General features: G+C 40.9%; 1 protein-coding gene across 1 annotated transcript in view; it reads right to left on the bottom strand.

The window, feature by feature from the left end:
- The window catches only part of CPE (carboxypeptidase E), a 68,628-nt gene that overhangs the window by 19,402 nt on the left and 31,513 nt on the right, over nucleotides 1-17,713 (bottom strand). The window contains exons 2-3 of the mRNA XM_053911728.2: nucleotides 2,174-2,370; nucleotides 54-221 (exon numbers count right to left, since the gene is read on the bottom strand). Coding sequence (XP_053767703.1) covers nucleotides 54-221; nucleotides 2,174-2,370 — 365 coding nt within the window. The remainder of the gene's footprint in view (nucleotides 1-53; nucleotides 222-2,173; nucleotides 2,371-17,713) is intronic.

Below are 17,713 nucleotides of genomic sequence, written 5' to 3' on the forward strand. Positions count from 1 at the left end.
CACATTCCCTTAGGCTAGAGGGCAGAACCCAAGAATCCATACATGATCTGTACCTTTGTGTTTTGATCCACAATCTTCTTCAGATTTTTCAGCAGATGATTATTAGGGCCACCCTCTTTCTCATTAACATAAACTATCCTGTCCAGGTCGGGAAAGTTCCTGTTCAGATCTATTCCCTGGGCATTGCTTCGACCCACAAACCAGTCCTTGAGCTCACCGGGCTAAAAAAAATCAAAGAGAAAAATCACCAGTTATTTACTATTATTGTTACTGTGGACTTAAGGTTTCCATTAATAATTTTTAGAAGAATTTATTGATTGATTATTTATTTCAACAGTATTATCCCATAATGGCATTTTCACTATTTTACTGATATAAACATGAAGGAATCAGGTTTAAAATAATTGTTATGGCTATTCTGAAAATATTTTCAATAAATATTTTAAATGTTAACAATAATTGCATTTAAAAGATATTTATCATCAGGTTGCAAGTCAATATATACTAGCTGGTAATAGAAGATGTGCTTCAAATCATGCCATTCTATACTAAGGTGTAAATAAATATTCATTGCCTCTGTAAATCCCAGCAATCTATCTTTATTCAAAAGAATAAATTACTAAATAAGATCAGAAGCTTAAATGAGTTCAACATTAACTATTTATATATTAATAATATACCTCCCTCTTATAGCTTTCATGAAAAAAAGGAACTCTAGAATTCTTATTCTATAGTCTTCATGAAAAAGAATATGAGCTCTGGAACAAAAGTCTAGAGCTTTCTAAGTTGAGAAATTTCGACTTTAAACCCTTCATTTCACTAAGGATAACCTGAAAATTCAATGAACCTCAAAGATATTGTTATATTCCATAATGTAGACTTTTTTGGTTTACTATTAAGTTATATCAAATCTATTATATAATGTCCAGATTTCTGAGGTCATATAAGCTCAGATACCCTAGACTGTGAGGAATAAACTTATATAAGACAGAAAGTAGCAATGATAATATTTTGTCCATTCTTACAGTTCTGAATACCACCTTAAAACATTAAATTATTTAATTATCTGTGTTACTAGAATTCTTCTCTCATAACTTAGAAATTACATATCAATGTTACACTTCATTACAGAAATTCACTGTCTGGGGTTTCTTACAATGTCAAACTATCAGGTCACAGGATCTATCATGTTTAAGGTACAAGTTGACTTCTCATCTTTATATATACATAGCAGATATATACTTTACTATGTTTTCATATATAAAAAATCATTTAAAACTGTAGAAAACAGCAAATGTAATGTCCCTGTCCAAACAAAAAGAGAACACATACCATACATCTTCTCTTAGAATGTCATTACTTTCCAGCTTCTCTTATAGTTAAAATACATTAAATCAATTTTAGTTTAGAGGTAGGAGGGGTTTTTTTGTTTTGCTTTGTTTTTCTACGTTACTCATCACACAGACAAGGAAGGATTAAGCATCAGTGAACCACAGATCTGGCCAACAAACATCTTTATTCCTTGGTTTCAGTAGAGGGCGCTATGACATCAATTCATTCAGATAATGCAGCGATTTTCAACCTGAGCCCCAAGAATTTTTAAAATGTGCAATACCTATTGCCAGGGCACTGACCCCTTTTCCCTTAGACCATCAAATTAAACAATGACAGACAACAGCCTACACAACAACAGAGGTCAGGTGTGAATGACTCAAAATTATACCTTTTTTTTTTTTTGCCAGATCAGCCAAAAATATTTTTTGGTGTGCCCCAGAATCTCAGTAATTAGTTTATGTGTGTGCCATGAGATGAACAAGGTTGAAAATCACTGAGATACAGCAATGGTATTATTTTCCAATATAAATCAGTAGATATTTTACATATTTGTAGAGTTTTAGGATATTGACCTGGTCACAAACATGGATAAGTAAATATGATTTATTTAACAACACCCAAAAATGTTGATTAAATACTGATTTATTAACATTTCTCACTTGCAATCTCTGCTGAAGACACTCTCACCTATCATCCTTTACCCTCTGAATTTTTTTCTTACCACCAAGCCCTGTGACACACACTCTCCTACTGCGCTGACGGCAAGTCGTACGGAGCGCATCACTTGTACATAAGCCCGCGTGTACGAACTCACACCAGGGAGCAGGCTCGCACGCACCTGAGATGCGGCCTTCTCAAAGCCGTCGGGGTTCAGCGAAGGCATGATGTGAATCCGAGTGTTGTGGATCAGCTTGACTATGGTCTCGTTCCCTTTCTGGTATTCGTTGCACAGGTACTGGGCCAGGAAAATGAGCAGCTCCCGCCCGACAGCCTCATTACCGTGCATGTTCCCAATGTATTTGAATTCGGGCTCACCTGCAAGATAAAACAGAATGGAGATGTTTTCTGTAACACCCGTCAGAAGGCAAACGGCAAACGGTGCCAAAAACATTGTATATCTGCTAGTTTATTAACCATAGCAGACACCTTCTTTTGCTTCCAGAACTGATGCCTCAGAAATCTACCTTGAATATCAAAAAGACTCCAAACTCCGCTTCTGTTCTTCTATTTCTCTCCCTCTAGTTACCCACTTCTTGTGGACTAAATCGTGTCTCCCAAATTCTACGTGGAAGCCCTATGTCTCCAATGTGACTTGTATTTGGAGACAGAACCTGTAAGGAGAGAGCTAAGGTTAAATGAGGTCATAAGGGTGGGGGGCTCTATCCAACAGGACTGGTGTCCTTAGAGGAAGGGGCAGACACACACAGACCTCCCTCCTCTCTCCAAGGTGCACAGAGAAAAGGCCCTGTGAGCACCCAGGGAGAAGGCCGCTGCCCACCTGCCAGGAGGAGAGGTCTCATCAGAAAACAACCCTGCTGGCACCTTGATCTTGGACGTGGAGCTTCCAGAACTGTGAGAAAATTAATTTCTGTTGTTTAAGTGCTCAGTCTGTGACATATGTTATGGCAGCCCGAGTAGACAAATACACCACGATTTTCCCAATAACGAACAATAATACATTGTGTGCCTCCTATTGGTTAAACACTGAACTTTGCATGTCTCATTTAGTCCTCGGCGAACATCTAAAAGTAGGCTTCATTATGCATGTGTTTTAAGATGAGCAAACTGAAGCTCCGACTGCATAAGAGAACTGAGCACAGGGACACAGCCATAGAGCCAGGATTCAAACACTTACCTCATCATTTAGTTAAAAGTCTATGCTTTCTCAGTTGTTTGGGTTTTTTTTTTTTTTTTACCATAGTGATTAAACTTCTGGAGCCAGACTCTGTGGGTTAAAGTCCCAGCACCAATTCTTACCAGCTGACCTTGAGCAACTTACTTCAGCCCAGGGCTCTGTTTACCCACCTACAAATCAGATGACGGAGTCTACCTCATGGGGGGACTGTAAGAACTAGGTAAAATAATTAGTGTACATGCTCAGAACAGTGCCTGGCAAATAACAAATGGCATGTGTTTGCTAGACTTATTTTAATATTATTATTATTATTATTATCTTGTCACTGTGAGGTGCTTTAGTACACACAATCTAGTTTTCTCTTTACAGTAGCCCAGTAAAAGAGGGAAGACAGGTATTTGTGTTACCATTAAAACGAATGCAGCCCAGAGAGGATGGGTTGCTGAAGGGCTCAGAATTCCAATGTAAATCGTGGCTGCCCATTTCTGGGCTCCCCACTGCATTTCAGGAGGAGGAATAAGACAGCGAAGTGACTTAGCTAATCCTGTTGTTCTGCTCCTCCCAGCTCTGTCCATCCCACAGGCCCGATTTCACCAGTGGCAAAGATTCTCCCATTTACAAAACCGCCAGGACTGCTCACTCTGGTTTAAGAAATAGTTGGCATTATGTTTCTCCTGGAATTATGTCATCTGAATATTCTTTACAACAGATTCCTGAGTGTGGTTTAAGTGACTGCTAGCCACAGAAAACTGTGTCCTGTATGACCTCTCAGCCTGCGCTTAAGCTGATCTTCTTCTAAGGATCAGATGGGGGCAGATCAGTGCTATTTATATGCCCCTCGTTTTTTACTTTCAGGGAACATCTCTAATGAAACGACCTCCAAGAGACTTGCCCAGGAGATGTGCGAGAAGAGATGTTTTCTTTGCTTCTGATTTCAAAGTGCGTAAGAACCTCCTTCCCTTCTGTCACACACAGGTGCCGGGCACCTTCCCCTGACAGGACACCCTCACTTGACTGCAGCCCAGGAGAAACTGGAGCAGCCAGAGGAACCCCGGCGCCTGCTCTGCGGCTGGGAGAGCACTGCACTGCAGGAGGCTTTCTGGTCCTGCTCCCTCAGCCCAGCCCAGCCCAGCCCTGAAGCTTCAGTCACTCAGAAGAGCTCGGCCTGCGATCCACAAGAGCACACTGAAGTTCTCTATTACTCCTCTAAATTAAAAAAAAAAAACACCTTTATCCATTTAAAGCAGAAATGGCAAATGCACGGTCACTTAGCCCCTATGCTTTGTGTGGCTGTCACGGTGTATTCTGCACTTGAACTTGAAGGCCCTGGGTGAACTTGAAGGCCCTGGGGTACCAGCGGCTCTCCAGGCCTGCCTCAGGCAGCACGACTCTCTAACCCGCTTCACGCATTTGTGTTCGCAACTCCCAGTCTTCAAATGCAGAAAATTTCCAGTGCTGTTTTGCTTCTTCTGCCCTGTAGGAAACTGCCCTCAGGAACAAATGTCCCCCAATATGTCCATTGTCCTTGTGAGGAGACAGTCATACTAATGACAACAGCAATGCTTTAGGCTGACATGAAGACAGGACTGTAAAGGTTATTTTACCAACTATATTAATGTGTGCAAATAAAATGAAAGGCACATGAGTTAGCAAAAGAAAAGGCAAGAGTATTTTTGTCTTCCTCTGTCTTCAGGCATAAATGAGATCACTAGATAATGCTATCACCAGAATACAGAAGGTCTGTCTTCTTTTAAGCCAGCAGACATGTCTTGTAAGGTGGAGAAAAGCCACAGATTAACTATAGCTTTTGCTGGAAGTATATATGCAAATTCCAGCGTCAGACACCACAAGGAACCCAAAGGCAAATAAAGCAGCATTCCTAAACTCATGGAATGTCGGGTCCGAAGGACACAGACATGCCCAAAACAGTGTTCAGGAGAAAGGCAGCGATGAAGGAATGTTGGATCATAAACAACTGTCTTCCAGCTTCTGAACTGGAGTATTCCTACCATGTCTCTGGCCCCTCCCTGGCCCTTTGCCCTCCCAAAGCCAGAGTTCGTCATCTTTTCAAACACAACCCCCTCAGGGCCCCTCTAATACCAAAATACCTGTCGGTTAACTTCCCATTTGTATTTACCATCAAGCCCAAATATTCTCTACAAGATTCCTAACTCCCGTGTGGTCTTGGCTGATCTACCTCCCCTGCCTCCTGAGGCCCCATCACCCCCACCCGCCCCCCTACCCCGTCCTTCAGCCACACTGGCTTTGTCCACAGGGCTCTTGCTTCTGACACGCTCTTCTCACACACAGATTTTGGCCTCACATCCTTCTGATCACGGGTAAATATGGTTTTTTCAGAGTATGTTTAGTCTAAGTCCAGTTCCTTTGTTATTTTCATATGTCATTTGAAAATATACATGAACCAGTGTGGTTACTAGTTTCATTCCCCACCCCAAGACTGCATGGTCTGTGAGTACAGAGACGCTATCTATTTTCGCTCACCAGTATACCACCTGTAGAGTTGGAAACAAACACAGTGAGGGCCCAGTAAGTAGCCATGAAACAAATACATGAGTGAATGAGTGAATGAATGGCCTTGCCTTTAACCCCATCCTCCCAGCAGCATGGCTGACAGCACAGCATGCCCTTGAGATGCAGGTGCAGCCGGGGTGCCTGGGCACCTTTCTGGAACAGGGACAGGCATAAATGAATAGCCAAAGGGGACTTGCACCAGTGTCAGGGAGCCCAGTCCCTGTGCTGAGCATTTAGAGGGCTCGGTGCTCGTTGCTGTATCCAAAGTTCTCAGGCAGGACTGGGAAATCTTTGGGCATGAAGGCAGCAGTGTTGTGAACAGCTGATTTCCTGGGAAGATTAATCTCCATGGTCACAAGAGAACCACAAACCTCTCTAGGCGAGCAGCTTCCTGGGGTATTTTTGTTGTAAATTCTAAACAAAGGGTTCCGAAGAGACTGCCTTCAGAATCCTTAATGCAGAAACAGAGGTGAAAAGACTGTGGACTTTGAATAAGCCTCCCTGTGTCAATTTAACTGCAATTTATTTAGCGAAGGAATGACAGCTTTTCATCCTCACTTCATTTGCTGGGGCAACACAGAGTTTACAACAGGTTGTTAAGTGGATGACGCACGTATGCCTGTTGACAGTGTGTGCCAGGGCAAGTCCCAGGTCTGGCAGGTACGTCATTCCTTGTGGGTGCAGTGGGTAATGCACCAGTACCACGCTCATCCCTCTCCTAGCAACAGGAAGGAGAGGCGTTGAGAACTATTGTCAGTACACTTGAGGATGCTTGTTTTCACACTCATCTGACTTGCCTCACTCACTACCTAGTTCATTTTCTGTTTCACACAGTAGTGACCCCGAGTTCCTGACCCTGCAACCGGGAATCACCGTATTTGCACAGGGTGCACTGCACCAGCTCAGGGGCACCGTTTCCCTGCAGCGTCAATTTTTCCACAGTTTTGTGTAACTATCTGGCTCCCAGTCACTTCGCAGGACACACAATCATCAATCACCCCAGAAGACATGCTAGAAGACAGTCTCCTCCCAAATCTAACCCAGCCTGGTTGGGCCAAGTTTCTATCTTTTCCATCTGGGTAACAGAACAATGAATGTGCCTCATTGGATTTGTGTTCTCCTCAGAACAAGATAAGAATAACTTACAAGTTTTAAAAAACAGGCTCCAGCGTTTATGGAAGTCAGAAATAATTCAATAAATTCCAAATCAGAGCAGGCAAACAATTTTAAGTCCCATACTTATAACTCTTAATTTTCCCCACTGTATATTGTGTTTTGAAATAACTAAATCAGTAAAACAACAACAACAAAAAGACCCTTAGAGAAATTGTACCCCAGAAACTCACACTCCCTAGGCCTGGCATGTAGGTGAGGTTTGAAGCTGACTGGCAGATTCACAAAGCCCCCAAATGGTAGGAATTGACAGCCTCAAGGTGTCCAGAGAGCCCCTAAAGCAAAGTCCACAGGCCCAATAGGCTGAGCCTGAAAAAAAATAGTCAAATAAAGGGGGGAAAAAAATATTGTCTGCCTTTCCCATAAAAACAAAATTTTTCTTTCACCCCTTTACTTGATCCAATGATCAGCCTGTCTGTCTGTCTAATATTTTCTCCTGTTAGAAACAGCTGATTGGTTGAACATTGGGTGGAGTTATTGACCAGAAAACTTTTAAGTTTCCCTTCAAATCTTAGAGTTAATTATTCAATGACCTCTATATGGGAAGAAAACAGCAGAGAGAAAATATCTAATGAAAAATGAGATAAATGTGAAAGTGTGTTGTAATTGTGAAATTCTACATAAGTACAGCATCACTATTTACAAAAAAATAAATAGGTTAATGATATTTTAAGAACAAATATTTTTTAATTACAGTTGACATACAACATTATCTATTAGTTTTAGATGTATACCATAGTAATTCGACACTTTCATACCATACAATTGATTCACCATGATGAGTCACCTTACAAAGTTATTACAATATTATTAACTATGTTCCCTACGCTGGACATCCTCACATTTTGGACAAAAAGGAAAGAATTGCTTAGAGTAACAGAACACTTCCATCTTTCATTCTGTAAATAGAGATGAACTCACATTCAGACGAATCTGTTCTTTCTCTAACATCAAATTATTACCAAAACACAAGTCCACTCATTTGAAATTATATGCTTAACTCACTGATTACATGATTCTTAGAGATGGTGACAAGCTCAAACTACATGTTCCTAGTACATGTAATATACTAAACATACTGTTAACTACAGTATCTAAAAATAAAACCCAATTTTTAAAGATAGCATGGTAAAATGTGCACACACCCAATGATTTTGACAAATAAACAAATAGCTACACAAGCAGCACAATCACTGACCTGAGCTGATTCACAACCAACTATGCAAGCAGGTTGGGAACATGTCTGGAACAGGTGGGCCTTTGAATCAATGGTCTCCCTCCCTCCGTGGTAAACCTGGGCTTCAGACATTAGTGCTGCTGACTGTTTCCACTTGTTGGACCTTCTAACACATAGCCTACAAATCATTCTTGCAGAACGAACCCTGCAGGTTTCTAGAACTCTTCAATAAGAACATCATTAACTGGCTCATGTTTTAGCACATCGTAGAGCCCTAACATACTGAGCATATTCCTAAAAGAAATGTAAATCTCCAGAGGCCCAAGGAACCATGGAAGAGAGTGAGTATGGTTATAAAAATAGATTCCTCTTTTACCTAAGAGAGGAGGGAAAATAAAGAAAGAAGGGAGGAAAAGAAACAAAGGAAAGGCAAAGAGTAAAAACAAACCATAGTTCTCTGTAAGTGTTAGCTGAGAATTCTGACAGTTCTCTGAAACAACGAGAAAATGTAGATCATGGTAGTGAACCGAGTCACAATCACAAAAAGTAATGGAAAAACACAAGTCCATTGCCACCAGTAAGGAAGGAAGGAAGGACGTGGAATAGTCTCCTCTTTGCTTGCCTTATGCCCATGAGTGAACAGCTCATCTCACTTCAAAAATGAATTGATGAGAGGATGAGTAACAGTGATGTCATCAGAACCTGCGGGGGTGGAAAATGTCAAGCATTTTAGCAGACACGAGTGAATGAAAAAGAAAAACTTCAATTTGCTGTTAAGCAGATAAAGTGGTAGCAACATTAACTACCCAGAACAAAGTCTGCAATGTAAAAGCTCAGTTGAACAATCTCTTTCCAGGAACTCCTTGGAACTGTCCTTTCACTTCTCTCAGGAAGAAGGTAACTCAAATGTCAAATTGATTTGTCAAAACATCTTCAGGATGGTATTTCTTGTCAACATTATAACTAAAGACTTGCAGCACTAAACATACACCAGTCTCAGAAGCATTAGGCAATGCCATAGAATCTTTTTAAAGGAGAGCGAAGGGCCCAAGGATGCTTGGGGGTCTTTCCGCACGCCTTAGCACAAGGGAGGCCATGTCTAGCTTGGTGATGATTCCCTGTGGGAGGACTGGGTCTGCTCCACATCTCCCTCCAGATTATTCCACAGCAGGGCGTGCAGGAAGTATCCTGTTCTGCTCAAAGTTTTTAAAGAAAATTGTGCTGACTTAGAACTCTCTCTGTCAGAGTTACTGTGGTTCTTCTTCACACGGATTTCTGAGCTCCATTCCCAGAGATCATGCGTCAAAAGGTCTGAGAAGGGGCCTGAGCATCTGTATTTCTCAAGGATTTAGAAGTGATTTCGATGCCCTCCCAGGACTGAGAAGGAATGAGTTTGGAGGTAAATGCAGGGAAAGTCTAGTTATGAAAAGAAGTTCAATGACACCAGCAGACAGATAGAGTTCCAAAGGCTGAAGGCCACTGAGACACAGACTGTGTAGGGTAATGGTTCTTAACAATTTATGGGTCAAGGACTTTTTGAAAATTTGCTTTAAACAAAACTATGGATTCTTTTCCTTCATATTTATAAAAAGAATCCACAAAATTATGCCAAGATTTTACAAACTTAAGGAATCTTATACTAGACATTTATAAAGAGGGAAATCACAGCCACCATAAATATCGACAGACATCTCTTACACAGGCTTGTTTTCTGATCCCAGACAAAGAGGAGACTATTCCCTGTCCTTCCTTGCTGCAAATAAAACACAGTAGCCTGCCAGCAACACAGCACCGTTCTTTAAAAAGTTAGAGGAGGCTGGGGAGCATGGGCTTGGGTGGAACAGACTTGGGTTTGAATTTCAGCTCTGACACAGTTTATCTAATGTTGAATGAGTAACCCTTTACCCTAATCTTAGTACGAATTTCCCCCACAATGACATCCAATCTTTTATTCTACAAATATTCTTTGAATTCTATTGTGGAGGGATTGAGGAAAAAGGAAAAAGGACTCATGGATATAGACAAGTGTGGTGATTTCTGAGAGGAGGAGGGTACAAAGGGGACTAAATGATAATGGAAAAAATACAATAAAGATTACATTTTTAAAAACACACATAATGGTATTCTTTTCTGTAAATTGGTTTACTAAAATCTCTTTTGTTGAGTTGGTGAGAAGATTAAGTGATAAAATATATAGATAGATATTTTGCACCATCCCAAAAACTAGTAGGCAACCAACCAATGGATTTTATATTGCCCAGGCTCACACTGTTAACACAATTGAACAATCTTCACTATTCAAGGCACAGAAGCTTCCAACAGGATCAGGAGGTGCCCCTGGCACCTTTCAAAGAGCTATGGAACCCAAGTGGGTTTGGAAAATTAACCAGTCCTTCCAGGAGTATAGGAAATATCAGTTTAGTGTCCACCTATCCCATATGGCAAGCTCCTCAAACTTGGATGAGCCTGTGAATCACCTGAAGATCCTGTTATAATGCAGGTTACAATTCAGCAGGTCAGGAGTGTGTGGCCTGAGAGCCTGAAGCGCCTGTACGTTTCCAGGCGGAACCAAGCTGCTGGCCTGCAGACTGCTCTTTGAATGTAGAAAGGCTATTTGGAACTTCCAAAACCAAGAGTGGGCAGAGAAGGAGAGAGCAAGAGACGCTGACTTTTAAATAATAAAAGAACTCTTTAGAAACCTGAGTGCTCTTCTTCCTTATTGTTGGCTCACTCCAACCAACTCCAGTGCCCACCCACCAAGGGCACACCCAGCATAATTTCAGAAGCCACTATGTGGCCTCAGGTCTAAGATTCACTGTGTTTAACTGCATGACCCCAAAAAACAGCTGCTAATGTGCGCTGAATCCAATGGTAGATGCAGGAAGATGGGAAAATATTACAGGGCTTACTGAAATACCCCTAACAAAGCTCCAGAACTATTCAGATTACAGGAAAATGTATTGCTCCTCTCAATTTTTAAATTCGATTTTTAATATTTAAGTATACATTAAATAATTATGCACAGTTCTACATTTTTAATGTAGTTGTAAATAAATTATGAGTAATCATGGACTCTTACAGGACATGTACTATCATATTTTGCTTATAGTTCTCGCATTAAAGTACTTTCAAGATGTTTACTAATTGCTACTGTTCTGGTTTTATCTCCCACTCCATCTCACTCTGCTTCTGCTACTCTTATTTATTTCTTCAGGACCAAACTCTTTAGAGGGTTTTTTTTTTCCAATGAAGAGGAGAGGGTAGTAAAATGATGGACAAAATCTCATATAAGGTCAAGTAGATAACTGAACAGACACATACGACCCCCAAAAAGACTAGAAATTTCTGATCTTATAATGTATCTGTTAGTTTGTATTAGTATTTCACCTGTCCCTTTCCTCAGGGATTCTTTAATGGTAATTTAAATAAACATTTTATAAGTATTTAAAAGTAAAAAGAATATTGAAATATTTTGCTAAATAAAATATAAAGCATCCGGCTTCAGTGAAAAAATAAAAGTTACTAAATATGAACCAATCACCTTTCATTTCACATGGACCCCAGTAAATAATATCTACATTCCCAAGTACAGCTATTTAAGACTCATTTGGATGACTTGAGATACCCTGTCTAAAACATACCTAATGAAACATAGGAATTCAATTTCCATTGACTCAGCTCCTACCAATAAAGATGTACATTTTCCTCACACAGGAGTTGCAGCTTTCGTATTAAATCTGTTCTTGTGTATGTAATTGTGAAAGGAGTATTTTCCCACTATTATATATAACTTGTTGCTGCTACTATTTGTAAAAGCTGTTAACTTTCCTGTCATTTCTTTTACATTTTCAAATCCAAAGACAACACAAAAATCAGCCAAAAGAAGGTAGAAGTAGGAAATTTTAAAAACTATAAGCAAAAATTAATATTTGAAACACAAACAACAGGAAAAAAAACAGTAGAAAGGATAAATAACATCATAAAAACAGAAAACGTTCACCCTGATCTCTGACTTGCAGCCTCCAGAACTTCAGAAATAAATGTTTGTTGTTTATAGATACCTGGCCTGTGGTATTTTTGTTATAGCATAGATGGCTATTATTTAAAAACAAATAAGACAAGTGTCAGTGAAGATGTGGAGAAATTGGAACCTTTGTACACTATTGGTGGGAATGCAAAATGGTACAGTCATTATGGAAAGTAGTACGGGGTTTCCTCAAAAAATTAAAAACACAACTACCATATGACCCAGCAAACCCACTTCTTGAGCAAATATTCATCCCAAAGAACTGAATTCAGAATCTTGACGAGATATTTGTGCCCCTGTGTTCAATGCAGCACTGTTTGCAACAGTTAAGCTGAATGGATGAAAACATGTGGTCCATATACACAATGGGATATTATTCAGCCTTATATTTTAAAAAAAGAAAACCCAGCATTACGCGACAACATGGATGAACCTTGGGGACATTACGCTAATGAAATAAGCCAGTTTCAAAGGACAACTACTGCATGGTTCCGCTTACATGAGGCATCGAGAACAGTGAAACAACACAATGGTGTCCCCAGGGGCTGGGGCTGGGGGCAACGGGGCCTCAGGAGCACATTAAATACAGCAGTCAGTGTAACAGAAGCCAAGTGGGCACTGTGACCTCATGTTAGTGTCTGTGGGTTCCACTGAGCTCTTCTGATGCTGGAAGGAAGGAGCTGTAAGAAAGAGGGTACACGACGTGGGGTATTAGATTGAGGCACAAGAAACTGCCTGTTTTTGAAGGTCAAGAACAGTCAAATGCAAAGGCTCAGCCTGAAAGTTTTTCTTGCAAAATTTGCGTGCTCCCCCTTGCTGCTAGTCAAACCCTCTCTCTACTTCACCTTGATTCTCCTACCTGCAACCATTTCTCTAATATCGATTTTCACGTTACGAGTAGAAAAAGTAGTAATCAGAGGCTTAAATTTATTTATTTAACAAATGTTTGCCAAGTGCCCACCCTACGAGGAACAGGATTAGATGCTGAGAATTCACAGCTGAACTTCAGAATCGTCCCCTGACCCTCACACGTTACAGCCTAGCAGGGGCTAAACACTAGACAAATCATCATACGAGTATTTATTCAATTGAAATTAAGATAAAATTACAAAAAATAAAAGTGTGGATGGAGCAGAAGAACCTAAATTAGTCCTTCAGGAAGGCTGGGAGGCTTCCCTGAGCAAGAGACATTGGCACTGAGAACAGCAGGTTTGAGTGGGAGTCAGGGGAGCGGAGTTTTCCAGGGAGAGGAAATCAGCTGTGTAACCACCCCAAGTCAGGAAGCAACCTGGAGCTTTCAAGGATCTGAATGAAATAAGGCCAGGACCATGGCTGGAAATGATCCCAGAGGACAGGGCTCCGGAGAACAGAATGAAGAAGGGAGGCATTGCCTACCAATTTGTTCCCACGGGCAGCCGTGAGAAGCACTTAAATAGCGTTAAGCGAGGGTCTGGCACGAGTCAGGTCTCTGGTCCCAGTAAAGAGCAGGGATCCTCAGCAAACGGTGGCTCCAACCGCAAACCTTGCCGCTGTCTGTTTTATAAATAAAGTTTTACTGGAATTCCACTACCGTTTGTTTCTGTGCTGGCTCTAGCTGCTTTCCCCTTTGATGGCGGGATTGAGACAGAAACTGCAGGGCTGGCCAAGCCAGAAATATTTATTGTCTGGCTCTTTACAGGAAAAGTTTGCCGACCTCTGGTGTAGAGAACGAACTGGAGGGACCAAGAAGGTAATAAAAAAGAAGTCAGAGATATTGTGGTGGTCCACACTGGAGGTGCTGTTGGCTTGGTCCAGGGTGGTGGGGGGGGGGGGGGTCATGGAAGGCAGTGGACAGATGCGAGAAAGATTAGGTAGAACGGGCAGGGCTTGGGGAAGCTCAGGTGAAGCAGGAGGAGGCATCCGGAGTAACTCCCAGGTTTGTGGCAGAACAGCTGGAAGGTGGCAGGGCCACTCAGGCAGAAAACGAAGAATAAACAGGTTTAATGGGGCAGCACAGGAACTGGCCCCTGCACTTTAGAGATAAATAAGAATAACCCATCGGCAGTATGTGAATCTATCATCCGTGCCCAACACAGGGACTGTGTGTGTAGCTGGGCCCACAAAATGCCAGGTAAAGGAACACAGACACAAGCAAATCTTCCTACACCGATCAGCTTCCAATTTTTAGTATTTAAAATCAATGTTTGTCTTACATTGATTGTTTCATTTGTTTTGTTCTGCCCGACTTTGTAGTATTAACATAGCCAGACTGGTAGGGAGCAGATGCAAAAACAACTGCGGACACCAATCTAAGTACGTGTGAACAGTGGAAAACAAAGGTATCAAATTAGGACAGGCAAGGCCTACCAGGGCAGGAATTGACAGGTAGGGAGGAAACACACAGCACCTGAAGCTTGGTACAACTATAGCTCCTAGGTCAAGATGAGGCGATCTAAGGCAGGAAAGGCAGGATGCTGGGGAAAAAGCAGGGCACGCCTTGGAAACTCACTAGGAATGGCTGAGGCTCCCTTCTGGAGAAGGCAGCTCAGCAGGGAGCTGGGCCAGGTGCTGAAGAACCGACTTTGAAATAAACGATCACAAAGTCTCCTCTATTCAGGTGAGACAGGTTTATTGGAAAAAGCCAGAGCGCGGGGCTGGGCAGACTTCCTTCTGGTAGGGCGCGGTGCGGCATCAGCAGTAGTAAGATGGTGACGAAGGCCTCGTCCACTCTACCACTCAGTTCTCAGCTTCCTCCGGACTGTGCCAGCAATCTTCAGACTAAACCCAAATATTTCACTTAAATCCTTTTTTGATTGTTCTTTGTACTTTTTCTGAAATATCACCTCTTCACCCTAAATTTCACTCTTTCTCTTAGTAGGCCTAACAGGTATATATCCTTAAATCAATTTTTTTTTTACATTTCTTTTGTAAGGCATATGTTACATGTAAATAAAAACCACTTTCATACAGATCTACATTCTTTAAACACCAAAATGGAGTGAAAACTATATATTTTACTATGAGACAGTTTCAACCATCAATCATATGGTGAATTTCAGAAAGTCCTTATCATCTTCCTTTGGGATTTGTACTAGAATGGTGTCACTTAAAAATTAATTGGCCAAAGTTTTAGTCTGTTACCTTCAAAATATCACAGAAATGGGATTCTGTAGAACATCATTCTGAAATCCCAAGCACTTAGGTTTGGAATCAGGACAAAACAAATACTTTTTTTTTTTGGTCACATGTTGTTTTGCATTGCTTTTAAATTATTTTTTGTTCAAGCTTCCCAAAGTGACATTTTCCTCAGAGAACAAGGTCTTGTAGTAAATATGACTAAGATCACTTCTTCCAAAAATTGCATCAACACATGCAATCAATTTGGCCACATATGGTTACTTGCAAGCAGTAATTTTTTTTAAAATAAAAAAACTACCTCTAGGCTATGGGATTTCTGTAGCTATTAAAAACTGGTAGAAAAATAAAAAGACTAGAATTAATCCATTTTAAAGAGCACAACAGGAAAAATAATAACACTATTTCTATTTTTCTTTGACATTTTCACTCAGCTTTGGAACAAAGCATCGGAAATTCTCCAGGTGCATAAAAATTACCTGCGGAGGACTCCCAACACAGTGGTGGCTGGCCTTTAATCCCTGGGACTTCCCCAGGGATTAAATGGTAAGCAGCATAACATTTTTTTCTCACCTGTTAAGCATTTATACGGCATGAAAATATAACCAAAAACATAAGCACAACATGAATAAGGACTTGTAATTCCTTATAATTGTCTTGGCTGCTTATTATTGTTTTTACATTTTATATATAATATAAATATACTTAATCTTTCTCATAAACTTGAAGTGTTGGTAATGTGAGAGGAGTTTAATACTCGTTAAAGTGTGTATAAAAGAACAAAGAATCTTTCCAACATGCTTATTCTGGGAATACTTTCATGTAAACTTGAACTGCCGAAAGTATTAAAAGTGGGAGATGCAGGAATTATTAAATGAATGGCCCCCAAAGAATCACAACCCCCTGAGTTCACATGCTTGTGCAGTCCCTTCTACTGCCGGAAAATCAGTCTGCACAGTCGGATGTTCATGAAGGCATCTGAACCAGCCTGCTTCTACGTGAACTCAGGCAAGACAAGCAGAAGAGCAGCCCTACTGAGCCCAGCCCAGAAGGCTGACCTACATACAGATTTGGGGGATGGTTCCTTTAGATACAGGGATTAGATAGACAACAGATACAAGGAGAAGAGTAACAAGACTGGGTGAGAGAAAAAGACTGCTGTAGTTAAAAGACAAGCTGAAGCACGTTGAAAACATTAAGAGTTTATTTGAACAGAAATTTATTCGAATTAGGCATCATCCAATCTAGCAGATAAAAGGGGGCTCCAAAGAGCTGTACAAAATGAAAAACTTCTAGGCAGAAGGGAGCAAGAACAAGGAAGTTATACTTGGCAGAAACAAAAAAAAGTGGGCTGTTTATTGAAAAGTTCCTTGCAGGAGTGTCCAACCTTTTGGTGTCTCTGGGCCACAGTGGAAGAAGAGTTATCTTCGGCCACACATTAAATACACAAACACTAGTGAAAACTGATGAGCAAATCAAGGTTTTAAGTAAATTTACAATTTTGTGTTGGGCCTCATGTGGCCTGAGAGCCGAGGATTGGACACCCCTGCTGTAGGGAATGGCTGGGGCCTCTCCAGCAGCTGACCTCATGAGTGCTGATCAGTGATTCCTGACTGACTGGTTTAAGATTCCAATTCTGGGACAGCTCAAACTGTAATTACGTTAAGTTTGGTGACATGGAGTTTAACATAAGTGAGTCCATTTTGGATCTGTTGTCTTTATGGTGTGGTGGGCTGAAAAAAAACAAAAAACAAAAAACGTAGCCCTTTAACAGATTTCAATGTCTTAAACCCTGAAGCTGGTAAATGTGACCTTACAGCAAAAACAAAAGGGTCTCTACAAATGGGATTAAGTATCTTGAGATGGGAAGATTATGCTGGATTATCCTGGGTGGGTCCTACCTGCAATCACATGCATCATCATAAAGAGGGAGATTCCAGTAACAGAAGAGGAGAGGGCCACACAGCTACCAAGGCGGAGACTGGATGACAGTGGCCAAAAACCAAGGAATGTGGGCAGGCACCTGAAGCCAGGCGACTTAAGGTGAGGCTCCGCCCTAGAGCCTCAGGAGGGAGTAGACACCTTGACTTCAGCCCAGTGAGACTAATTTCAACATCCTGACCTCCAATACTGCAGAGAATAAATTTCTGTTGTTTAAACCACCAAGTTTGTGGATATTTGTTACAGAGCTCACAGGAAACTGACACAATGTGTAAGGCATACATATGGGAGTCTAGGTTGTCTTTACGTTATGATGTCAAGAGAAAAAGTGACATGGAAAAAAAGACAAAAAAAAAAGACCTCACAGAATATATACATGTATATCAAGAAAAGCCCAAAAAAAAGAAACGTAAACTACTTATGCACAGTTGACTTTAACTGTTTCCAGAAGGCAGTATGTAGTACTTTGAAAAGGTACACTATCTACTGAGCATATAACTCTAAATAATGCACCAAGAAAAGTATATACAACAAAAACCTATGGAAGTATGAGTAGAAA

Source organism: Desmodus rotundus, chromosome 9 (assembly GCF_022682495.2).
Source record: "Desmodus rotundus isolate HL8 chromosome 9, HLdesRot8A.1, whole genome shotgun sequence".
Classification (NCBI taxonomy): Eukaryota; Metazoa; Chordata; class Mammalia; order Chiroptera; family Phyllostomidae; genus Desmodus; species Desmodus rotundus.